We start from the raw sequence: 27349 nt of genomic DNA, 5'->3' as shown, positions 1-27349 counted from the left end.
GCTAGCCAGGTGCTCCTACTAATTTATATTTTGATCAGCAATGTGAATAAGAATCTTCATTAAGCTCTGTTGGTTCTTACTTTTGACATTGTCAGATTTCTTAATTTTTTCTAGTCTAGTGAGTGTAAAATAACATCTCATCACATTTTTATTCCCTGCCCGAACATCAAAACGGTAGTCTCCTATATTTTTCCCCTAAAAAGCTTAAAGTTTTGTTTTTCACATTTATGCCCTAATGCATTCAAAATTGATCTCTATGAATGGAATGAGGTAGGTATCTAATTTTTCCTCTTTCTTTTCTTTCTTTCTTTCTTTCTTTCTTTCTTTCTTTCTTTCTTTCTTTCTTTCTTTCTTTCTTTCTATGTGGTTAACCAGTTGTTCCAATTATTGAAAAGTCCATTCTTTCCCCAGTGATATGTTACTATCATCTGTGTCACACGAATCTGTTTTGTGGATCTGTTTTGTAGTTCTGTTGCTCAGTTTGTTTATTCCAATACTAATGACTTACTTGGTTAGTTTTGGTAATACCTAGTAAGGTAAGTCTTCCTAACATATGCTTCTTTAGGAGTGTCTTAGCTCTTCTTGGCCATTTTTTTTTTTTTTATAGAACTTTTTGAATTAGTTTTTTTTTTTTTTTTTTAAAGTTCTGTTGGGTTTGAGAGGAATTATATTAAATCCATTTATCAGAGGAAAATTGATATCTTTACAGGATTGGGTTTTTCTGTCCATGAATATGGTATATCTCTTCGTGTATTTCATTCTTCATTAATGTCTTTCAATAACATTTTCTCATTTTGTGCTTATAGATTTAACATACCTTGTGTTAGATTTATTCTTACTATGTAGATTTTTATTTTTTGCAATTCTAAATGGTGGTTTTTTTTTTTAACTATGTTTTACAACTGGTTGTTGCTGGTATTGATACAGTTTATTTTTATATATAAATTACTTTAGCCATCCTGCTAAATTCTTTTTATTCTACATCTGAGCAAGGGAGGGGCAGAGGAAGAGGGAGAGATTTTTTTTTTTTTTAATTATTTAAATTCAAGTTAGTCACCATACAGAGTAGTTAGTATTGGTTTCAGGAGTAGAACCCAGTGATCCATCACTTACATATAACTCCCAGTGCTCATCCCAACAAGTGCCCTCCTTAATGTCCATCACCTTAGCCCATCCCCCCATCTATCTCCCCTCCAGCAATCCCCAGTAGGTTCTCTATACTTAAGAGTCTCTTGTGGTTTGCCTCACTCTCTGTTTTTATCTTATTTTTCCTTCCCTTCCCCTATGGTCATCTATTTTGTTTCTTAAATTCCACATATGAGTGAGAGAATCTTAAGCAGGCTCAACACCCAGTGCTGATCCTGAGGCCGGCTCAATCTCAAGACCATGGGATCAGAAGCTGAGCTGAAATCAAGATTCATATGCTTAACCAACTGAGCCACCCAGGTGCCCCATCTTGTTTTTTGATTCTAGAAAATCTTGTTTCTTGGCTCTTGTTTTGTTGTTGTTTTAGATAGTCATACTATCTACAAATAGTAACTTTCTCTTCTCAATCTATATATATGTATTTAAACAAATTTTTTTGTGTGTTTATTTTTGTGAGAGAGAGGCAGAGCATGAGTGGGGGAGGGGCAGAGAGAGGGAGACACAGAATCTGAAGCAGGCTTCAGGCTCTGAGCTGTCAGCACAGAGCTGGATGCGGGCCTTGAACTCATGAACCAGACCATAACCTCAACGGAAGTTGGACGCTCAACCAACTGAGCCACCCAGGTGCCCCCAATCCTTGTATATTTTTTGTTTTCTTTTCTATAACTTATTATACTAGAAGAGCGCCCAGAAAACTTTGATTAGAAGTGGAAATAGTAAAGTGGTAATGATGGGCATTCTTTTCTGGTACCTGATTTTAAAGAGAATGTTTTTAATATATTACCATGAAGAGCAGTTTTACTGTATTTTTGTTTTGATGAATCTCTTTATTATGTTAAGGGTGTTCCTTTTTCCCAGTTTACTATGACTTTTCTTCCTAATATGAGTATTGAATTTTATTACTTTTTCTGCAGATATTGAAATTGTTATTATTTCTTCCTTTATGTTAATTTAGTGATATTTCTAGGTATTCTTAGTTTTGTAATGTACCTTCCAAGTTTAGTTATTTTCAACAGGAGGGTCGCTCAAAGGACAGAGCTATAATGTTGAAAATGAAATCTAGTTGTAAAATTCTTGACTCTCATGATGATAGGAAGGGATTCTACCAACTTTTGCATAAGTAGACAATAGTAATGAGAGCTATCTGGCATACTGTGTTTAAGCATAAGTCTAATACATAAATGACTTAACATTTCACAAAGTGCCCTTGTACTGACAACTTCAGTGTCATGTGGCTAAGTAAGGTTGTCTTTTGTTGGGGAAAAAACATATTTTGTGGACGCCAAAAGGGCTCAAAGCCTTTTGCTTTTGGAATAAGTGAATTTGTTGTCTGAAATCCTTTGTTAATTTAGGCAAGGTATGAATTGTGTGTATTATTTTCTGAATGAAGTAAATAACCAATGTAACTAATATGGTAGTTTAAAAGGATGACTTGAGATTTCAAATTCCTAATTCTTTTTTTTAAGATCAGATTTTGTAGTATCACAACAGTATAGAGCCTCTCCAAATCTTTCTGAATTCATTGCTGTTGGTTTCAGGATTGGGCATTGTTGAAATATGGTACAAACATGAAATTCTGGAAAGTGCTATCACTTTATAAAGAATTGGGAAATTCCAGAAGTGAAAAAGAAATCCATTTCGAAGGCACTTAAATGATAATACTCCCACTTGTTAACACGTTTATGTAAAGTCAGCCTTCACAGACATTTTCTCCTTAAATAAATAACAAGGAGTGCACTGTCAGTAGACATTGAATCTGAGTGGTACTTATATGCCTTATTTGCAGTACAATTGTGGTCTCCAGAAGCTTAACTTTACCATTAAACTTTATTGCTAGTGTTATTAGCGTGGTTTACAGGAATTAAGAGTAAATTGCTTGATCCTCTGCTTAAGTTTTTATTTTTGTTTGTATAGCAAACTTCTATTAACTTCTGTTAACTTTGAAGTAAGTTAATAGAGTATGTGGGATAAGTTCTGATAACAATAACACTAATAAAGCAGTTATTATTAAATTTCATTCCTTGTTAGAAATTGCATAACATTGGGGTGTTACTAAGTAGTATGTGGCCAAGGAATTAACAAATCATAACCGAAGTGAATCAGTGAATCATTGGAAGAAGTATGTAAGGAATAATGACAGGCCAGGGAGGCAAATTACCATTGACAGAGAACTCCCAATGCACAGAATTAGAAGAAGCTAGACTAGAGCACTGTGAATTATAAAACCTTTATATATGATGTTTACCTTTTATACCTGGGAAATACTGTGTTTGCCCCTAATGTTTAGATAGAGCAGGCCTAGATGGTTCCTAGCCTGGTTCTGGTGGGAGGGATGGTAGGAACATCTGAAGAGGGAAGTTCTTTAAGTGAGTCTGCCTAAAGCCCACTTATCACTCCTGTTTCTTAGAAGGAGTAGAGAAGATTGAGTGGAAGGGGCAAGCCTGTTCCCTTTCTGTGCTGTGCCTTGACGTTTGGCATTTAACTATACAAAAGAGATGGAGAGAGAGAACCATTTAATATGCAGTGAGGTACACTACTCTAGTGTATCTCTTTTGCACTATTGGAATCATCACCTCGAAAAGAAACCTTGTGGGGCATTTGGGTGGCCCAGTCGGTTAAGCGTCTGACTCTTGATTTTGGCTCAGGTCATGATCTAAGGGTTCATGAGTTCAAGCCCTGTGTCGGCCTCTGTGCTGGCAAGGAGGAGCCTACTTGGGATTCTTTCCCTCTTCTCCCTTTGTGCATGTGCATGCATGCTCTCTCTCAAAATAAAATAAACTTAAAAAAAAAATGACAAGAAACCTCGCCATTAGCAATCACTTTTTACTCCCCTCCTCCAACACCCCAAACCCATTAATTTACTTTCTCTCTTTCTGTGGATTTATTTGCTTATTCTTGTCATTTCTTATAAATGGAAATCTATAATATATGGTCTTTTGTAACTGATTTATTTAGCCTAATGTTTTCAAGGTTATTCATGTTGTAGCATGTATCAATACTTCATTTTTTATGAGTGAATAATATTCTAGTGTATGGATATACCAAATTTGTTTATGCAGTCATCACTTGATAAGCATTTACTTTCTGGCAATTATGAATAATGCGTTTGTGAACATTTGTGTTTAAGTTTTGGTGTGGACATGTGTTTTCATTTCTCTTGGGTATATACCTAGAAGTGGAATTGCTGGGTCATATGGTAAATCTATGTTTAACATTTTAGGGAACTGCCAAACTTTTCTAAAATGAGTGTATGCCAGTTTACATAATACATAACAATGTATGAAGATTTCAGTTTCTCTACATTCTCACCAATACTTGCTATTATCTTTCTTATTTATTATAACCTTGCCTGAGGGTTTGAAGTGGTATCTTACTATGGTTTTGATTTTCATTTTTCTAATGGCTAAGGATGTTGAGCATGTCTTTTTTGGGTGCTCTTTCGTCATTTGGATATCTTCTTTGGAGAAATGCGTATTCATATCCTTTGTTCATTTTTAAAGTTAGGTTTTTTTTCTTTATTGTTGAGTTGCCAGAGTTCATTATATATTCTGGATACATCTTGTCTCTTAACATAAAAACTTTTTTAACTTCCAGAAAAAATATTAAGAAAAGTACAGTGTCACAGATTGGATTTTTTAGAAACAGGTGCTGAGATAAAATTTGGTGTGAAAGATGTGGAAGACCAACACTTGGGGCACCTGGGTGGCTCAGTGGGTTGAGCGTCTGACTTCGGCTCAGGTCACAATCTCATGGTTCATGAGTTCGAGTCCCACATTGGGCTCTGTGCTAACAGCTCAGAAACTGGAGTCTGCTTCAGATTCTGTCTCTCCCTCTCTCTGCCCCTCCCCCGCTCACATTCTTTCTCTCTCTCAACGAAAAAAAAAAAAAAGACCAACACTTAGGAGAAGAAGGAAGACAACAGGATTGGTCGGATAGAGAAGTTGAACTTAATGCAGGCCTGACCAAACCTCTACCAACCTGAAGATGACCCCCGCAGCAAATATTGCGGGTCAGAGGCAGGCCTTCATATTCCCACTGGGCTCGGTCAGCGACTGAGACACTCAACCTGGGAAAGGCACCACCTTGAGTGAGACAGCTCTCGGCATCTGAGGCAGACTCTGAAGTGGGGAACAGTTGGAGGCTCTTTGCTAACTGTACCCCATGCTGCTGAGTAGCAAGTTCTCCTTGAAGGTGCATCTCGGGGCGGGGGGCGGGGGGGAGGGTTCACCTTAGTGTCTACCACATGCATATTATATTTTAAAATCTAAGTTTAACCTTTAGTTCACATAGTTTAGCAGAGATGCTGGTAAGCATATATATGGAATGAGAAAATGTGTAGACTTTGCAAGTGAGTTATTACTGCTATTTCATGGTATTGGCTACTTTGAAATCTTAATGAATATAGTTAATTTCTCTTTGTTTAATTTGACCTGGAGTTATGTATATTTATAATATTATTTATGTTTACCATAGAATTAAAGTCTGTTAAGTAGCTTACATGACATTTATATTTGACCCATATAAAGGAGGTTATTTGTTTTACATGTTCTGTTTTTGCAAAATTTTGAGAATATCTTTTTGAGAATTATTTTGTCCTCATCCATAGCTCTGCTATTTCTGCTCCATATTATGAAAACTTCATAAAAGATTGCTTAAATTAGTTTTTCTTTTGAGGGGCTTCAAAATTGAGAACTTAGTCCTTGTTTAATTTTTTAGCTTCAGCTTTAGCATTGTCTTGCAGATACTCTAAGGATTTCATTCTAGTCTTGTTTAGTTTGTCTTTTTGCTAGGCAAATAGTAATGTGAAACCTATCCAGATGACTTCCAGCTTTGGAACCTGTTAAAAGGCTTGGTAGTACATCATTAGTTTCTTCTAAAATCTTTGTATATGAGGGACGCCTGGGTGGCTCAGTCGGTTAAGCATCCGACTTTGGCTCAGGTCACGATCTCGCGGTCCATGAGTTCGAGCCCCGTGTCGGGCTCTGTGCTGACTGCTCAGAGCCTGAAGCCTGTTTCGGATTCTGTGTCTCCCTCTCTCTCTGACCCTCCCCCATTCATGCTCTGTTTCTCTCTGTCTCAAAAATAAATAAACGTTAAAAAAAAATTTTAAATCTTTGTATATGATATTGCTTACCTTTTGACTTTTTCTTTTAGATATTTGATTTACCAAAAGTATTGTCAGGAATGATGAGGAGTGTTTTTATCAATCTTAATTCTGAACAGCAAACCAAATAGACTGAGACAGTTTTGATTGACATCTGTCATCTATATGTAATTAACTGTGTCCAACTTACTCAGACTCCATATTGGACTACTTGCTGATAATATAAATTAGTACACAAAAGTGAAAACTTCCTATAGGATAAATGAGAAGTTGAAACTGGAATAGTTTTTTTGATTGAAGTTAAATAGTAGGACTCCACCATGCAGGTAAAGGAGCTCATAAGTAGGAGCTCCTATCCAGAAGACTAGAGTTAAAATCCCATCCATCCCTTGCCGATCTGGCATACCTGACCCAGGTTACTTTGCTTTTCATATATCCCATGATGCCTCATCTCTGTAAAATGCAGATATGTCAACCCCTCCTTTCCCTGACAGTTGTGGTGATAACCTAATAAAGTAATGGGTATGAAAGCACTTGTTAACTTTGTGACCAACATATGCTATTTAGGAGATATTTAGAACAGTATTCTTTGGATACATTTTTACCTAAATGAAGTTAGAACTCACATACTTGAACATTTTCCAGACACATATTTAATAAGATTAGAAAAGAATATAAACGGGGCACTTGGGTGGCTCATTTGGTTAAGTGTCTCACTCTTGGTTTCGGCTCAGGTCACGATCTCACGGTGTTGTGGGTTTGAGCTTCACATCAGACTCTCCACTGCCAGCCCAGAGGCTGCTTGGGATTCTCTCTGTCTCTGTCTCTGTCTCTGTCTCTCTCTCTCCCCCTCCCTCTCCTCCCTCTGCCCCTCCTCCACTTGTGCTCTGTCTCTCTCAAAATAAATAAACTTAAAAATAAAGAATACAAATTATATGAAGAAAATTAATTTATATTTCATTATGATTATCTTCAGTATAGTTTTGGAAACCCAAGTCAACTCAACAGGTATTTATTATGGGGCTTTATTATTTCTTTTTAGAATTCATCCAAACAGTGCACATCAGAAGTTTCTCATTCCTCGAAGTTGGACTAATTAGGGTATCCTTGTGTTTGAGTACAAATTAATTGGAATCCAATTTTGTTTGATATTATGTGGATTACTAATATTTATAGAGAAATTTATTGTTTTCAAAATGTATATGCATTTTTTTAAAACATTTATTTTTTGAGAGAGAGAGAGCAGGCATGCAAGTGGGGGTGGGGCAGAGAGAGGAGGACAGAAGATCTGAAGCCTGCTTCACACTGACAGCAGTGAGCCCCATGTGGGACTCAAACTCATGAGCTGTGAGATCATGACCTAAGCCCAAGTCTGACGCTCAACCAACTGAGCCACCCAGGCGCCCCTTCCATACATTCTTTGATATAATCTTCATAATTGCCCTGTAAAAGGAAGTGCTGTTATTTTTCTTAAGGAAGTTATGACTTTCTCAAGATAACCCACCGTGTAGGTGGTAGAATTGAGATTAAAATGCTGAATTTCTCATACCAAACCTCCTATATCACATTGACTGGGAAACTAAGAAATTACTTCAGAAGGCATTAGATTGGATTCAGGTATGTCAACTTTGATCCAAGCATCAATGACATTCTCAGTAGAAGATGCCATTTTCTATGTACCGTGAGCCCATATTACCCTGGGCTTTGTCTTCTGTGTCTGCTCTAGCCTGATACACTTGTTCTTGTGCCTTTTCCCCAGTCTGATATGTATATGCACACACACCCTCCAAACTTCTTTTTTTTTTTTTTCTTTTTGAGAGAGAGAGTGAATATCTTAAGTAGGCTTCATGCTCAGCATAGAGCCCAATGTGGGGCTCAGTGTCACAACTGTGAGATCATGACATGAGCCGAAATCAAGAGTCAGTTACTGAATGGACTGAACCACGCAGGTGCCCCCAAACATACATTTTTTTGTGCTTCAGCCTCAGAACTATAAGCTGTCCAGGATTATTATGAAGTAACCTTTGCTAATGAGCAATTTCTGAATAACATAGATATTTTAATTATAATTCGGGTAAATCTTTTGGTTTCTCGCAAATCTTTGGTACCAATTCAAAAAGTACTTGTGGCACTACTTACCACAAGAAGGGCATTATGAGCTGGATTTCCAGAGCCTGACTTAGTACACGTAGATTCTTTGGGGCCAAATCAGCTCTAAAGGTCCCAGGGAATTACCCCAGTTTTACTTGTCTTGTGATGTATTTTATACTTGCATCGTTGCATTCAGAATGGGAGGTGGAAAGCCTTCAATTGCAAAATCATCTATATCTAGTCATTATTTAATACCTACCTAAAAACAAGCAGATGTAGGAAATTTAGGCTTCTGTATATTTCCCTGTACATATTATAAGTGCTCATGCCATATTTTGAGCAAACAGGGCAACTAAGAAATATTCTACTCTTTCATGTTTTGAAATGCTGACTGGATAAAGATTACACATGACAAGTTATTTATAGCTTTATTTATACTTAGTGGATTCTCTGTTGGAATCATAGAAGGAAAGAAGATATGATAATTGCTTTGTGTAGTTCACAGAATGAAATTGCAAACTGAGATGTTTTGAATCTTGTTTATACTACAACCATTTCTAGGAAACCATATTTAAACAGCAGTGGTTATCATGAAGTATACAACGTGTCAACTGTGTCCCAATTCACATCAGTAAAAACCTTCTACCACTTTATTCCCTATAACCTAACCTCCATCAGATAATACTAAATAAACTATGTTGAGTGCACATATTAATATATATCAAATGTATCAAACGGGTTGCTGGCCACATTTTCAGTAGTGTTTATCTGTGGTCATGCAGGTTATAACTCTGAATTTTTATTAGGAAAACTAAATTGAGAATTTATAATGTTCCTGATTTAGCTTCACCAGCTGTACCACAGCCATGGAAGATAACTTGAGAGGGCAAAAATCTAACAGTGAATGAGAGAGCAACAGACAAATTGCTTTCGCTTCATGCTTACCTGCTTTGCATCTGCTGCTAGAAGGTTTAGGATCACAGATAATAATTAGTACTCTTGTAACATACATATCATCACTTAAGTAAATTGCAACGTGAAATTTTTTGGTTATATCATAAAATAAGAATATGATTATTGGTATATAATTTTGAGAATCTTGAAAATTATTCTTTAAAATGTGAATTTCTCCCCCAACCCCCATCTCTTACTTGTAAATTCAGCAAATAATCAGTGAGTTCCAAACATGCCAGACATGTGCTAGGGACAGACACAATACCTGTCCTCAGTGAGATCAAAATCTAAAGGGGGGATATGTGTTAAACATTGTGGAGTATTTAGAGCTTTTTCCAAGGTTTTGTTTTGTTTTAGATATAATTGACATGTAACACTACGTAAGTCTAAGGTATACACTATGTAAGTCTAAGATATAATTGACATGTAACACTATGTAAGTCTAAGGTATACATACATACGTATGGCAGAATGATTCCACAATAAGGTTGGTTAACACATCCATCACCTCATGTAGTTAACCTGCTTCGTGTGTGTGTGATGAGAGCTTTTAAGATGTACTCTCTTAGCAACTTTCACGTTTGCAATATAGGATTGTTAACTGTAGTCACCCTGCTCTACGTTAGATCTCCAGAACTTTAAAATGTGAATCTTGAAAATGACTCTAGCACCAAAAATATTCTATAATTTCACTTTCATTGAAACAGTAACAATGAGATAATAGTGTACATTCTTCTGTTTAAAATTTTTTTTAATTAAAAAAATTTTTTTTAACATTTATTTATTATTGAGAGACAGACCATTAGCAGGGGAGGGGCAGAGAGAGAGGGAGACACAGAATCTGAAGCAGGCTCCAGGCTCTGAGCTGTTAGCACAGAGCCCGACGCGGGGCTAGAACTCACAAACCAAGAGATCATGATCTGAGCTCAAGTCGGACGCTTAACTGACTGAGCCACTCAGCCGCTCCTCTGTTTAAAACTTTTTTAATATTTATTTATTTTTGAGAGAGAGAGCGAGCAAGCAGGGGAAGGGTAGAGAGAGAAGAAGACAGAATCTGAAGCAGGCTCCAGGCTTTCAGCTTTCAGCACAAAGCCTGACACGGGGCTCAAACTCATGAACCGTGAGATAGTGACCTGAGCCAAAGTCAGACGCTTAACTGACAGAGCCACCCAGGCACCCCAAATTCTTCTGTTTAGTAATCAGGCAATTTGGGGCCATTGAAAAATAACCAAACCACTTATATTTAGAAGAAATATTGCATTGGCAGGAGGATAGATTAATTAAACACTGCAAGAAGCCCTTGTAGATAGTTATGGAATTGTTAACAGAGAGCAGTGCATGAGATTTCTCATTATGAACATTTCTTTTTTCTTTTTCTTTTTCTTTCTTTCTTTTCTTTTTTTATTTTTTTATTTTTGAGCGAGATGGAGAGTATGCAAGTGCAGGAAAGATAGTTGGGGGGTGGGGAGAAAGAGAGAGAGACAGACAGACAGACAGGTAGACAATCTCACGCAGGCTAAATGCCCAGCACAGAGCCCAACATGGGGCTCAATCTCATGACCATGATACCATAACCCGACCCAAAGTCAAAAGACATGCTTAGCCAACTGAACCATCCAGGTACCCCGTGAACATTTCTCTTTAATTTCTGCTATAGGATGGTGTATAATAGGGAATTGCTGGTAAAACTTGTATGGAAACCTCTGGGACTTGACAGATAAGACCAATTCCTGCATGTAAATAGATAAACCTTTATAACAGTGTTGTAATTATCATTCTAGGTCTTACGTATTTTACAAGTTGGCAGTTTGTTTTGCTAGCCCCCACCCAGGCCATGACCATGTCTGTTTTACTCACCGCTGCACCCTGGTATCTTATACATTGCCCACCATACAAACTATGATATGTTTCTTGAAGGAATGTAGACACATTTTATTCACGTAGATTAACAGAGTTTTTAGTTCCCTATTCACAGAAGAAAAATAACTTCTTTCCTGCTAAGTGGAAATGCCTTCCTACTCAAAAGTACTCTCATATTCTACTTTTTTCTATTAGGAAACCTCACTCCATTGAGAAGCAGTATTATTGCTAGTAATAGCAATGATCAGATGTATAAACCTTCTATAATATTAATTCTCAGCCACCATTATTTGGGGTATATTTTATAAATGAGGATACTGAAGGTTTTGGATATTAAGTGACTTGTTCCTGACCACAGAGCTATTATTAAGCAGTGAAACCAGGATACATTTATGACAATTAAAAAATATATAAGCCAGAGTATATTGAGCACTTAATTATGCATCAGGTACTATGCTAGATCTTTTATTTTCCATTTAATTTGAGTGTAACCATATGAGGGAAACATGATTATCATTGTTATTTTTCACATTTGGAAATAAGGCACAGAGAAGCTAAATAATTTGTCAGGGGTATGTGGTAGTTGATGGTAAAGCCAGATGGTCTTTCCTCTTATACCACCTGCCCCCACCCCACCCTCCCTTAGTCGGAATTGAGATAAGGACAATATGATTTATGACTGTTTGAGACATTCATAGTTTTAAAATATTATTTTCAGTGTTGGTATTTTTATTTTCTGCTATACTTAGCTGATTATGAAAATGCCTGTTTTTAAAGATAGTTATAAAATAGCCCTCCAAAAGGAAACTGAAATTTTCTTTGTGGATAGCAAATAAATTGGGTTCCTCAATCAGAGGAATTTTCAGTGTTGTTTTATTATTGTCATGAATGTAGTTTTTATAGAATTTCATTAACAGTTATAGATTGACTAAATTAGTTTAACTTTTTCCATTGTATGTGTTTCATTTTTGTCTCTTAAACCTTAGGAGTAGTGTTTTTGTTTGTTTGTTTGTTTGTTTTACTCTTCATGGGCATACTGGGAAAAAACTTCTATTTGTGGTGTAAATGCCTTCCCTTTGGCCAAAATGGAGCAGAATTAGATCTTAATAAATCATAATTTTATATTATGATTGTTTACTGGAGTGCCATTTATATGGCTTCCAGATACTGAATTTGACATAGTTTCATTTTGAAAACGGGCTAATTTTTTCCCTTAAAGTTATATTTTGAATTACACCAGAGGTAGCTTATAGCTACCTTACATAGTTTGTATTTTTCTCCTTCTGCTGTCTGTTCCAGGTCGAAGACATTCTGACTTTGTAATTGGCACAAGCTTATAGTTCATTTTAAAAGAAATTTCAGGCTTTTGAAATTACCTGGAGATATTTAAAAAAAAAAAAATTAGATGATAGAGAACTAAACTTACACAGTAAGTTTAGCTAAATTACATTCAGCAACTTTAGGTATCTGTATGTATAAGGCATTGTGTTTGGTGACATGAGAGATATAAAGATGACAAAAACTTGATACCTTTATCCTGGGACTTGTAATCTGTTAGCCAACCCAGACAAATACATAAATAACTATAATGCAAGGCAGGCTATGATAAGTAACTGTGGTATAGGCATCAACAAAGTGCAGTGGGAAATCAGAATAGAGATTAATCCCAACTGGGAGGATCTATGAAGTTCTCATGGAGTAGGTAGGATTGAGTAGAGCTTAATTTATTGCTTTCATTCATTCTAGACTGTCTTCTGAAGATTGATGTCTATTTCCTTGAGCTCTTTAATTTTGTTACCAATTTGGATAAGCATGGCACAAATCCAACAGGGAGGTCCAGATGAAAAAGAAAAGACTACAGCACTGAAAGGTACATGCTTAATTTGCTTTTTTAGGGGTTTTCATTGTTCCTCATGAAGGTATAGGAATATTTAGGTGATCTTCCTTTCATTTCAGTTCTAAAATAAGAATATTAGTATTTAATCCATTTGTAACTCTTTGTATCCCTCACAACTGTCTCCGTGTCTGAAGTGTAGTATGTACTCAGTAAATAAATCACAGAATCACATACTTTTACAACTGTAGGAAATCTTAACTCTTTTCTTATCCAAAGCCATCTATTTAAGGGTAAAACTAACACTATAAGTCTCTTGAGTCAAGATTAAGTGCCATTATCATATTTTTGTTGATCAGAATGTCATGCTTGGCTAGGGTAATGGTGTGCCTAATAATCCAGTATTCTATCTTCATGGCATTAATTAGGAATATATTTTTGATAGTTTTTAAAATTAAAAAAAAATTATTTTAGAGGGAGAGAGAATTCGTAAGCGGGGGAAAGGGGCAGAAGGAGAGAGAGAGACTCTTAAGCAGTCTCCACACTCAGCATGGAGCCTGATGCAGGGCTTGATCCCACGACCCTGGGAGTCAGATGCTCAGCCTACTGAGCCACCCGGGCGCCCAGAATTAGGAATGTTTTTTGAGAGGCTTTCCATGTTAACATCTCAGAATCTGCCCAAGGCATTCTTCTGGAATTTTGAATTCTAGACTTTTTAAGTCTGCAATCTAAAAGAATTTTACTCCTAAATGTGCATTTTTGAGCTGAAAGATTTCTTCATTATTACATACTTCAATCTAACTGTCTAGTGACTTACCCCAGATCAGCTTACCTAAGTTATTTGTATGTGGTCTCACAGTTACTTTCTTTGATGGTGAAAGAAAATCTTACGGATTTTCTAAATGTTGAGATGCTATCTGTGCTAGATAATGAAACTTTTATTCAATGTAGAGTCTTTGTGGTCTTCAAGATGCTTTGTAGGTGATGGCCCAAATGAATATGTACCAGACCATCTTAGTTGCAGCCATTTCTCTGAATCCTCACTGCTATCCTGCCCTGCTTTATGAGGCTGGATGATAAAGATATCTCAAGATTCTCTCTTTCGACCTTACTTTATCTCTTTTCTTGAAAGCGTAAAACATATAAGTATGTAATAAAGAAGCCAGCCTCATCTTGTCCCTGCTTTTAGAGCTAATGTTCTCTCAATGGAATGGTGTAGCTAGCCTGTACCTTCAAAAATGGAAAATGGCTAAGAGCATTACTTTCTTCTCACAAATGTGAGAGATGATGTAATGGATCAGAGTGGTCGCAGAAAGGATGATGACAGATTCTGGTTGTGTTGTGAAGAAAGAGATGACATGATTTGCTCTTGGGTCACCAAGATAAATTCGAATGCCCTTGGCCTAAAAAGCTCTTAGATTTGTTAGATTAAGAAAACTGGGAGAAACAGGTTGTGGTGATTGTAGTGGAAAGCAGGAGTTAGGTTTTAGATACATTAAATGTTAAACTGAGGTGCTTCTTAAACAGAAAGGTAAAGAGGTTGAGTATGGAGTTTGGGAGAGCATTTGGGTTAGAGATAAAAGTTTGAGGAAACGTTAGTGTAGAGGTAATATTTAAAGAACCATGGGTCCTAATTGAGATCACTGGAGATGTCAATGTAGACAGGAAAAAGATCTGTAGATTGAGCCCTAGGGCATCTCAACTCTAGGGTCAGGAAGATGACCAGGAACCATCAAAAGAAGCTGAAAATGAATTTCTAGGAAGAAAGGCTAAGAACCAGGAGCGAGAGAGAGAGAGAGAGATCCTGAATGCCAAATGTAAAAAAAATGGGAGTAATTAATTTAGTCATGATGATAATTCATGTTATACAAGGACTGAGAAATTACTTTTGGAATTTACAGTGCGGAGGTCATTGGTGACCGTCAAAAAGAGCTATTTTCATGAATTGATGGAAATTAAAGCTCTTTTGGAGAGCTTCGGTAGAGAATGGGAAGAGAGGAATGGGAGACAGTTGTGGACAACCCTGTAGAAGGTTTTACTGCATGCTTGTATGCTGCTGGGGATGACTAGCACTCTCAGAATAATGGTTGATTTAGGAGAGAGGGCAAGGAATGTATGTAAGTCTCCTTCTAAATAGACCCTGGCTTTCCAACTAGATGGGTTTTGTGAGTCTTCAACCTTACTCTGTAATGTGAAAATTTGAATCTTTCAAGTTATGGTTCCAATTTACACTTCCTCAAGCAGTTTGTAAGAGTTTACATAGGTGTTCTGGGTTTTGAAGGTACAATTATATAAAAAGAGTATGGATAGGGTCTAAAGATGAAACTGTCTGGATTTAAGCTCAGGTTTTTCTGCTTAGCTTCTCTGAATATGTTAATTCATCAGTACTATAGGAATAAGAATGTTTAGCGCACATGAATTTGTAACAATTCATGAAGGAGTTAAATAGGAAATACTAGAAAACAAAATGGCAGTGCATAGCAAAGTATATTTCAAACAAATTGTCGAACTGAATAAAACTTTATCTTTCAAACAGTCTACTTACCAGTTTTTTTTTTTAATATATATTTTTTTAACATGTATTTATTTTTGAGAAAGAGAGAGACAGAGCATGAACGGGGGAGGGACAGAGAGAGAGGGAGACACAGAATCGGAAGCAGGCTCCAGGCTCTGAGCCATCAGCCCAGAGCCCGATGCGGGGCTCGAACTCACGGACCGCAAGATCGTGACCTGAGCTGAAGTTGGACGCTTAACCGACTGAGCCAGCCAGGCGCCCCTCTACTTACGAGTTTTATGTTTTATGGATTATGTTCTTTGTGTCATATTCTTTGCCTAACCCTAGTTTATGAAAATTTTCTCCTGTGTTTTCTCCTAAAAAGTTCTATAATTTTAGATTTTACTTTTAAATTAATGACACATTTGGAGTTAATTTTTATAGAAGGTATGAGACCTAAGTCATGGGGTTTTTGTTTGTTTGTTTTGCCTATTAATTTCTATTTGTGACAGCACATTTGTGAAAAAGACTGTCTTTCCACCATGGAATTACTTTGTCCATCTTTGTCAAAAATGGGTATATTTGGGTATTTGGGTGGCCTCATTTTGGGTTCTCTGTTTTGTTCCATGGATCTGTGTCTATCTCTTTGGTAACACTGTTGATTACTGTACTGTATAGTATGTCTTAAAATTGAGTAGAGTGATTCTTCCCATTTCATTCTTTTTCAAAAGTTTTAGCTTTTAGGTATTCTAGGTTGTTTGCTTTTCCATATACATTTTAGAGTTAAATTATCCATATCTGCAAAAAAATTTACTGAGATTTGATTAATATTCTTTTTAAGCCTATAGATGAATATGGGGAATATTGACATCTTTATTGAGTCTTTCAATCCATGACATGATATATCTCTGATTTATTTAGATCTTTGATTTCCTTTATCAGCATTTTGTAGTTTTCAGCATATAGGTCTTAAATATTTATTAGATTTATACCTAAGTATTAATTCTTTAGGGTGATTATAAACAGTGTTGTATTCTTAATTTCAGTTGCCACGTGTTTATTCTTTTTTTTTTTAATATATGAAATTTATTGTCAAATTGGTTTCCATACAACACCCAGTGCTCATCCCAAAAGATGCCCTCTTCAATACCCATCACCTCCCCTCCCCTCCTTCCCACCCCCCATCAACCCTCAGTTTGTTCTCAGTTTTTAAGAGTCTCTTATGCTTTGGCTCTCTCCCACTCTAACCTCTTTTTTTTTTTATTCCTTCCCCTCCCCCATGGGTTTCTGTTAAGTTTCTCAGGATCCACCTAAGAGTGAAAACATATGGTATCTGTCTTTCTCTGTATGGCTTATTTCACTTAGCATCACACTCTCCAGTTCCATCCACGTTGCTACAAAGGGCCATATTTCATTCTTTCTCATTGCCACGTAGTACTCCATTGTGTATATAAACTACAATTGCTTTATCCACTCATCACTTGATGGACATTTAGGCTCTTTCCACAATTTGGCCATTGTTGAGAGTGCTTCTATAAACATTGGGGTACAGGTGCCCCTATGCATCAGTACTCCTGTATCCTTTGGGTAAATTCCTAGCAGTGCTACTGCTGGGTCATAGGGTAGGTCTATTTTTAATTTTTTGAGGAACCTCCACACTGTTTTCCAGAGTGGCTGCACCAATTTGCATTCCCACCAACAGTGCAAGAGGGTTCCCGTTTCTCCACATCCTCTCCAGCATCTATAGTCTCCTGATTTGTTCATTTTCAGTTGCCACGTGTGGTATGTGATCAAGTTTTGTTTGTTGATATGGAATGTGATCAAGTTTTGTTTGTTGATATTATGTCTAATGGCTCTCCTAATGTCACTTAATAGTTCTAGGAGTTTTGGGGGTAGATTCCTTCAGATTTTTTGTTAGGCCATCAGGTTGTTTGCACATTTGACGGTTTAATTTCTCCCTTTCCAATCAATATGCCTTTTATTTCCTTTCTTGCTTTTTTGTACTTGATAGAATTCTTAATACTATGTTGAATAAGAATAGTGAGAAAATGGACATTCTTTCCTTGTTCATCAGGGGTAATAATGAGTGGTGATACTCCCATTTTTACCCCTTTATTTTTAGACCTGTGAATTATGGCTATGGGAGAAACAGCACCATATATTTGAAACTAATTCTGAGTATACACAGCCTTCTAGAGAATCTGTCCTCAGCTCTGCAGGTTCTTTCACTTAGCTGACACAGTAAATGAATCTTCAAGAGGCCATTTCGCCATTCTCTCAAACTAGCTGTTTTAGGATGGTGGGGAAAAGGGTAAGACAAATGAATTTCATGAACATGGGACCATTGCTGCACTTCTTTTGCTGGGAAGTGAGCTCCTTGATCAGAAGCAATGCAATGTGGAATACCATGATGGTGGATAAGGCATTCTGTAACTCCACAAATAGTAGATATGGCAGAAGCATTTCATGTGGGGAAGACAAATCTATATTCAGAGAAAGTGTCTTTTCCAGTAAGAACAAAAAATGCTGCTTCTTTCATGATGGAAGTAATATGATGTAATCCACTACCACCAGGTAGTTCACTGATTACTCTCGGGAGTGGCACTGTATTGGAAGCTAAGTGTTATTTTCAGATTCTGGCAGTTTGGACAATCAGTAATGGCTATAGCCAGGTTGGCTTTGGTTAATGTTTGTTCATATTGATGAGCCCATGCCTCCTCCATCCCTGCCACCATGGCTACTTTGTTCATGAGCCCGTTGAGCAATGACAGGGGTGTCTGGGGAAAGAGGCTGACTGGTGTCCAGAGAAAGAGTTATCTTACTCACTTGGTAATTAAAATCTTCCCTCTTTTGAGGTAATCTTTTAGTGGGTATTAAGTTGGGACACAGCTATCTTTCACATCTTTTGCCCATTCAGAGAGGACTGTTCACACACCTCTTTGCCTTATTTCCTCATCACCAATTTTCCAATTATATTCCTTCCAAGTCTCTGACCATCCAGCCAAACCAGTGGCCACAACCTATGAATCTTTATATAATCACATGTTTGGCCATATCTCTTTCAGGGTAAACGGTAGCCAAGTGCACTGCTCACAGTTCTCCCCGTTGGGAAGATTTCCTTTCACCACTTTCCTTCAGTGGTATCCCAGACTCTCGGGCTGGTTTTGGTTGGTGCCTGAATATCATGCAGAACCATCTGTAAACCAGACATGAGTTTTGCCTTCTATCAGCTGGTGGTAAGAACTCCCCCTGAGGCCTTAGGTGCATGCTGTTAGATAGAATTTCAGTGTAGCAAGAATGGGGACTTTTTGCATTTGGGCTACTTCATGTAACTTTTGCCTCCAGGGCCTACTCAGTCCTGGTTACAGATACACCATTTCCATTTGATGATGGAGTGCTATTGTACACACCCAACTTTAGGACTTGGTGGGTCAGATAACATTCAGTTTATAGTGAGCAGCTAAGGTCACATGGTAACTTGGTAGCCTGTGGTTAAGCATTCAGTCTCTCCTAAGGCCTAATGGCAGACCAACGAGAGTAGTTATCTGCAGTAGATGGCAGGGCTTTACTCCAAAATCCTAAGAGCCTGTACTGTGATTCACCAGCGGCTTACTGAAGATTCCAAACATCATCCCAGGTTTCCTAGTTTAGTGATTTAGTTCTCACTGTAAGGTCTGGCATAAGATGAGTCATTACAGAGCTCTTCAAGAATGCCAGGGTTCTCCTCACAAATTTATTTCTCATTGTAGTAGGGAAAGGTATGTCTTCTGGACCTTCCCATTGTGAGTGAGTACGTCTTCAGTGACAAATCCATTGTAACATTCCTGTCTTCCAAAACCTTTGACCCTTTCCTCTGCATTAAACCAAGGCAGGTCTGACATTTAATCAGTCATCCTAATTCCCCAAGATTCAATGTTAAATATGGAATATCTGCTTAGTGAGCCTATATCAATAAATATGATCTGATTGTTCCTTCTACTATAATCCCATACCCTTAATATGTATTCCCACACATGTTTCCTGGATCTGTCTGTATAAATTAGAAAATCCAAAAGAGTGTTGGATATTGTGCTCCCCCTCATGAGTCATACTATATACCTCACCTTTAGGGGCCTGCTATGACTTGAGTGTAGTTGAAAGTCTAGTTGCAAAGAGGGCTTTGGGGAGTGAGTCCTTAAGAGAATCAGCTTTGTCTTGCCTGGCATCAGCCTTGAGCGGGGTGGAGGAGGACATTACTGTTTCCTTAGGCAACACAGGCTAATTCTCTAAGAGTAAGGTAGAGAGACCACTACTACTGAGGATGGGAAGGCTTCTTCCACTGGCAAAGAATTATCACAATTTAGAGGCTTATTGTCTCCAGCTTCTTCAGGGTTTTCCCACATGTCACCATTCCAATTTACACCCATTCTTTCCCAGTAGGTGTCCTCACTTTAACAATGGACACCTGTGAGACTGGTAGTTCTGCTTGGACTGTATTTCAGCTAGTTGCAGGATGAGATTTTGTGTTTGATTTTTAACAATCTCAGCCCTTTGGCTACAAGAGATAAGGGTCACCTTCAGGACATGCTTAGAAAATTACAGGTTATTTATGCTACACTTGAGCTGAGAATTCAAATCCCTGAATGTATCCTTTTTTTTCCACCACTTTGTTCAGTGACTTTAGGAGCAACCAGCCAATCTCATTATGTTCATTAATTTTCCAAAAGTGTTTGAAAGTATCATATACATATTCACCCAAAGTCAAATGTTAATCTCATCCAGAAACACCTTCACATACACACTCGGAGTAACATTTAACCAAATATCTGGGCATGGTATGGCTCAGTCAAGTTGACACATAAAATTAACCATCACACCATTCCTCTGTCTTTGGACAGTTGGGTTGTTTCTTGGCAGTGAATACTGCTACTATGAGATGGGTGTACAAATATCTGTGTCTCTGTTTTCAATTCTTCTGGATATCAAATGGTATTTTTATCCAGTTACTTCATATGCTTAGTTGAAGTTTAGAATTCTAGTTGCTGAATCACTTTAATCACCTGAGGCATGTTTTAGAAGAAACACTTGTGTTACATCTGATGCATATTTAAGTTATATGGATCAGTTGTACTGTATTTTAGAGGTGATTGAAGGGATTCTTAATGGAAATGTTTTTTATACTTGATTTCTGCCTAATCCACTGCCTTTGGAACCCAGTCTCTGTATAAACTGCAGCTTGACAGTGTTGCTTTCATTTTAAAAAGTAGGAAACATAATTCCTGATGTTTTCTTTCTACATGTCTCTCAGTGCTAATGAAATTAAAAAAAAAAATCTATATCTGATTTCCTACTTAACAGAGGAGAAGTTTGTGGATTTCCTATTTATTCAGTACATTTTGTCATTCACAGGAACATTCTGGGCAAAGTAAAAGCATATTTCTGTATTTATAACTTCCTTTTTTATAAGGTAATGAAGAGAGGGGGCACAATATTTTAGGGTTGCATCGAACATAGAGTAAGTGTGGTGATTTTGAAAGAGCATTGAGTTACGTATTGTAAAATACATTTATTCTATTAATCCCACTATACTCTTAGGGTATAATTTTGGACAAGCCATTTTACCTCTCTGAGTTCATTTTCTTGTCTGACAGATAGTGAAGGTGGTAATACATGCTACTATTTTATAGGGTTGTGATGATCAAGTGAGGTAAAGTACGTGACAACTTTAAATTGGTACATAGATGTTAGGTGGCATTTTATGATCTGAGCTGGTAGAGAAAATGGTTATTAGACATGATATAACTATCTGCTTATGTATTGGATCATCGCTGTGCGTCTGATTAAAAGGTTTCTAAGTTTTGAACTGTAGAAGATGACTGAAGTGAAGGAGTCAGTTTTGTCTCAGAACTTCAACTCACTGGAGAGAGAGAAGCATTTTCTAACCACTCCAACCCAATTTTGGGTATTAAGTCTTCTATTTTACTCTGTTTCGCAAATAATTACATGGTGTTCAGAACTTTATGAATGAATCAGAAATTTGTCAGCATATATCCCTTTTTTAGCCCAATATACATATTATGTGACATTTCCAAACATTTTATTATTTTTAAATGTTGAAAATGGTATATTTTTATATGAGTTGAAGTTTATTTGGTATAGCAGTTTGAAGAGTACTAAAAAATGATTTTTTTGAGGGCTTATCTGTATGTCCTACGAGACAGACTAGAGACTGGAGGCAGACAAACTACTTTTTTCTTTGGCATATTTTCATGTTTCATACAGTTGAATTTGTTATATTTCTGTAAGAGAGGAAAAGGGACTGCTTTGCTTTATTATATATCCTAGGAGCTGTTTTCTCTTCAGGAACTTGAGTTAGAATGAATAATCTCAAAACATAAACTTTCTTAAAAAACATCTTTTCAGAACTGAATAAATTTGTAGTTTATCTTTTTGTTTTTCTGAGCTTTGATAGGACTCTGTGATGACAAATAGTGAGAATTTTTGCCTCATCCCATATTAAAAGCCTAAAAGATACCATTAAATACTTGTTGACAGACTGATTCTAGAGCTGGGGCAGGGAAAAGTTAAGCCTAGAGCAAATATCTTTTTTTTTTTTTTTTTTTCTTTTCTTTCTTTCAGGAATAGAATTTAGTGATTCATTGCCTACATATAACACCCACTGTTCATCCCAGCAAGTGTCCTCCTTAATGTCCATTGCCCATTTAGCCCATCCACCCACCCAACACCCATACAGTAACCCTCAGTTTGTTCTATGTAGTTAAGAGTCTCTTATGGTTTGTCTCCCTCTCTATTTTTATATTATTTTTGCTTCCCTTCCCTTATATTCATCTGTTTTGTATCTTAAATTACACATGAGTGAAATCATATGATATTTGTCTTTCTCTGACTTATTTCACTTAGCATAATACACTCTAGTACCGTCCACATTGTTGCAAATGGCAAGATTTCATTCTTTTTGATTATATTCCATTGAATATATATACCACATCTTCTTTATCCATTCATCAGTCAATGGACATTTGGGCTCCTTTCATACTTTGGCTATTGTCGATAGTGCTGCTATAAACATTTGGGTGCATGTGCCCTTTGAAACAGCACTCCTGTATCCTTTGGATACATACCTAGTAGTGCAATTGCTGGGTCATAGAGTAGTTCTATTTTTGATTTTTTGAGGAACCTGCATACTGTTTTCCAGAGTGGTTGCACCAGTTTGCATTTCTACCAGCATTGCAAAAGGGCTCCTTTTTCTCTGCATCCCCATCAACGTCTGTTGTTGCCTGAGTTGGTAATGTTAGCCATTCTGACAAGTGTGAGAGGTGGTATCTCATGGTGGTTTTGATTTGTATTTCCCTGATTACAAATGATGTTGAGCATTTTTTCATGTGTCTGTTAGCCACCTTGGTATCTTCTTTGGAAAAGTATCTATTCATGTCTTTTGCCCATTCTTTCAGTGGATTATTTGCTTTTTGGGTGTTGAGTTTGAGAAGTTATTTATAGATTTTGGATACCAACCCTGTAGCTGATATGTCATTTGCAAATATCTTCTCCCATTCTGTCAGTTAGTTGCCTTTTAGTTTTGCTGTTTCCTTCCCTGTGCTGAAACTTTTTATCTTGATGAGGTCACAGTAGTTCATTTTTGCTTTGTTTCCTTTGCCTCCAGAGATGTGTTGAGTAAGAAGTTACTGCGACCAAGGTCAAAGAGATTTTTGCCTGTTTTCTCCTTTAGGATTTTGATGGCTTCCTCTCTTACATTTAGGTCTTTCATCCATTTTGAGTTTATATTTGTATGTAATATAAAAAAGTGGTTCAGGTTCATTCTTCTGCATGTCGTCCAGTTTTCCTAACACCATTTGCTGAAGAGTCTGTCTTTATTCCATTGGATATTCTTCCCTGCTTTGTCAAAGATTAATTAGCCATACATTTGTGGGTCTGTTTCTGGGTTCTCTATTCTGTTCCTTTGATCTGAGTGTCTGTTTTTGTGTCAGTACCATACTGTCTTGATGATTACAGCTTTGTAATACAGCTTGAAGCCCCAAATTGTGATGCCTGCAACTGTGGAGGCATCTTTGGTTTTCTTTTTCAGGATTGCTTTGGCTCTTCAGAGTCTTTTCTGGACCTGTACAAATTTTAGGATTGTTTGTTCTAGCTCTGTGAAGAATGCTGGTGTTATTTCGGTAGGGATTGCTAGAGCAAGCATCTTGTGGTAACACAAAGTAAGGAAATATTAAAAAAAAAAAAAAAAAGATAAGAGCATGTCAAAGAGTTATAGGAACCACCTGAAAGCTTACGGTCATGGCCAATGCTGGAACAATTTGAGCAACAAAATAAATGACATATTGATTGTAACCCAAAGCATATAATAAATATCCATGAATCCATACTGATATAAATAAGATTGAATAAATGTGTAAATGGAGGAAGAGAGACAAAAATTTCATATAAGAGAATTACAAATACATGTAGATGTTCTCTGCTCCATAAGATAGAACATAATTCCACCTTTTCCTCCTTGATTGTGGGTTAGACTTATTCGCTTCCAATGAATAGATTATGGACAAGGAAAAATAGTAACATCATAGTTGAGAAACTGTCAGACAATGCCTTAGCCAACCGATGTAAATTAACATCTCCTGTGATATTCCATGGATATCATTTTCCTCTTGATATGTGTGAAAAGAGGGTCAGTTCACTCTTTCCAAAGGTGGTTTTCTTTCCAAAAACCTGTAACCCTAGTCTAATCACAACAAGTAAAAATCAAACATACCCAAATTGAGGGTCATTCTGCAAAATACCTGACCAGTATTCCTCAAAACCATCAGGATCATGGAAAAGAAGTAAAGACAGAAATCTGTTACAGACCAGAGGATGCTAGGGAGACGTGACAAGTTTATGCAGTGTGGTATCCTACATGGAGTTCTGGGATAGAAGAAGGACATTAATGAAAAAACTGATGAATAATATCTGGGCTTAGTTAATAAGAATGTGCAGACGTTGGTTTCTTCATTTTCACAAATGTACCCTGGTGATATAGGATGTTAACAATAGGGGAAACTGGGCAAAGGGTATATAGACAATATCTGTACTATCTTTCAACTTTTTTGTAAATCTAAAATGATTTCAAGATAAAATGTTTATTTAAAAAACTTTGTTGACCATTTTTTTATTGTATGGAAATCAGATAGTGTAAAGAATAAAAACTTCTTTGTGATAATCAAACTTTCTCCATTTACATGTTTTATTTTAATATTATAATTTTTCATATAAAAAATAATAATGTGCTATGTTACCCCTATTTAAATTTATAAGTTTCTTTTTTCATAAATAGTAGTGTCATCTATATGTAAGATTTAGTGACCATTTAAAAATCATCTTAATACCTGAAACTTTTAAACTATATAGATGGAGGTTAAAAAGGTACAAATTAATAGCTGAATATTTTGAGGGGAAGAAGTTCATAATTTACAATAGGGGTACATAGGATCTAAAATTGTGATTGTTATGGCAATTATGATTTTGAAAGTGCTTTTGAAATTGTCATGATATAGCCCGTTAAGAACTTAGAAACTTTAAAAGCATTATCAATAAGGCAATACATAAAAAGTAAGCTAATAGAACAAAAGAATACTTAAAACCATTTAAAACGAAATCTTTGTAATTAACTATGAAAATATAAGTACATTTTATATTCTTTTCTAGATTTATTATCTAGGATTGATTTGGATGAACTAATGAAAAAAGATGAACCACCTCTTGATTTTCCGGATACCCTGGAAGGATTTGAATATGCTTTTAATGAAAGTAAGTGGTTGTATGCTACATACAAGATTTATGTATCATGCTAATAGAATCATAGGACAGATGTTATTTGCTACTTTTATTTGCCCGTTAGTGTTTTATGTATTTAAGAAATCATGACTTTTCCCTTCATGGTGAAATTCTTCATTCAAGCAAAAGAACCAAATTGTAATTTCCCGTAATTATCACATCACTTAAACCAATGGACATGAATTTGATTTGACTTATGCATTTCAGCCTTGAGCATTTAACTTGCTGGCATCCGGTTGTAATTCCGAATTAAATTATATAGAAAGATGCTACTTTTCCACATTTTGAAAATGAAATGACTAGCAATTATTATCTTTGACCATATTTTAAAGCATAGTACTCAATTTTCCATGATTTTTTTCAGGCAACATCCTTATTTTAAAATTTATTAATTAAGTTATGAATAAGGTAAACTTTGCACTTGGGATTTGGGAGAACATACCATAAGTTACAGGGATGTTTCTAGAACAAAGAATTGTGATTCACTGAATTGATAACATGCTGTTGTACCTGAAGGGCATTTGCTGTTACAAGCTAGGTAGCATTTGAGGTGTAGCTTTCTGTAGTACCCACTACATTGGTGATTTGTTATCATGTCATAGTAGATATCCCTTTGCATTATCAGTTATAGGTATTAGCTTATATAATGATGGTCTCTGTATACTAGAAAATTAAGTGGATTTAAACAGATGATATTAGAAACTTTGATCTCTTTTCTGATATTTTCATGCTTTTTTTAGTAAAGGATATCTTATGCCAAAATATGTATGAGTAGTAATATTTTGTTTTTTTTTTAATTTCTTTATATTTTAATTGACAGAACTAAATGATCACTCAGACTAACATTGCCTTTTTTCCTTTGAAATTATTATTAGATTTTCTCAGAACAGGGATGGGTTGGGATATTGGTATTGTGGCTATATCATAGAACTATGTTTGCTCTATGGATATTGGACATCATTTTTCATCAAAGTCTATGTTTCATCTTCCTTGAATATTTCTTAAAGTGAGTAAGAAACAAAAAAACAATAGACTTTTCTTTGTTTTCATTTTTTAAGTTGGGCCCACACCCAGAGTGGAGCTTGCACTCATGATCCTGAGATCGAGAGTCACATGCTATACCAACTGAGCCAGTGAGACGCCCCCAGAAGCAGTACCCTTTTAATCTTTCCTTTTATTATCAGATACATATGCACACAACCTTTCACACTTTTGCACACCCTTGGATCCACATATATTGCATTCAGACTTTTGTACATACCTACACTTTTGCATGTACATGTGCCCTTTTGTGTATATATACCATGAAGATGTATGCATCCTTGCACACACTTGCCATTTATTTTTTAAGTATCCTGAACACTGTCTTACATAAATAGTGACTAACAGTATGAGGCAGACATGGTTGAATTCTAAGGATAGGATGTCATTTTTAAGGATCTTATTTTTAGTATTATACAGTTCACTTTTGAATTCAGGTTAATGGTGAATATCTTTTAAGAGAGGTGAGGATTTGTATACAGGAAACTGGGTCTCAATGCTAACCCCCTAAAAGGGAAATTTTAACTTAGTATCTTTGGCGACTTCTTTTTTAGCTCTATAATGACAAAAATTCTTATGAAAGCTTTGAAATTAAATTTTCATTACCTGATTGAAGCTTCTAATTTTGTATAAAGGATTTTAAAGTAGTTGGATAAAATAAGAATTTGGATACAAATTTTACTCTAAGCCAATTTGTAACAAAGGGGAAGAGATTGTATTTTACCTTCATCAAATTGATACCTTGTTCTTTCAGATAACAGTGCGGGTTTTCAAATACGTCTTGTGTTTAAAATGCCTGCTTAGCCAATTTTCCCATTGTTACAGTTGTGTAAGGCCCAGCTCAAGTGTCCTTGCTGATGAAGAACTCAAAGGCTTATCCCCTTTTACACTCACCTGTACTCCCTATGCCCTGGTGTAGTATTATGAGGAAGCACACTTTAGTATCACTAAAAAATAATTGGCCTTGTGGCAAACCATTTGAGTTTGAATATTGTCTTCT

The 27349-nt window shown here is 36.3% G+C and overlaps 1 protein-coding gene across 14 annotated transcripts in view; it reads left to right on the top strand.

The window, feature by feature from the left end:
* FAM172A (family with sequence similarity 172 member A) overlaps positions 1-27349 on the top strand; it is a 441861-nt gene that overhangs the window by 24665 nt on the left and 389847 nt on the right. For 12 of the 14 annotated variants that reach the window (XM_045498232.1, XM_045498206.1, XM_045498178.1 and 9 more), the window contains exon 2: positions 25180-25281. In XM_045498232.1, coding sequence (XP_045354188.1) covers positions 25180-25281 — 102 coding nt within the window. Of the gene's footprint in view, positions 1-12901; positions 13026-25179; positions 25282-27349 lie in introns of those variants that run through there. The other 2 variants (XM_045498123.1, XM_045498213.1) reach the window with 2 other exon arrangements.

The sequence above is a fragment of the Leopardus geoffroyi genome, chromosome A1 (genome assembly GCF_018350155.1).
Source record: "Leopardus geoffroyi isolate Oge1 chromosome A1, O.geoffroyi_Oge1_pat1.0, whole genome shotgun sequence".
NCBI lineage: Eukaryota > Metazoa > Chordata > Mammalia > Carnivora > Felidae > Leopardus > Leopardus geoffroyi.
Note: the sequence above shows the minus strand (reverse complement) of the source record. Positions and strands in the feature narration are given on the sequence as shown.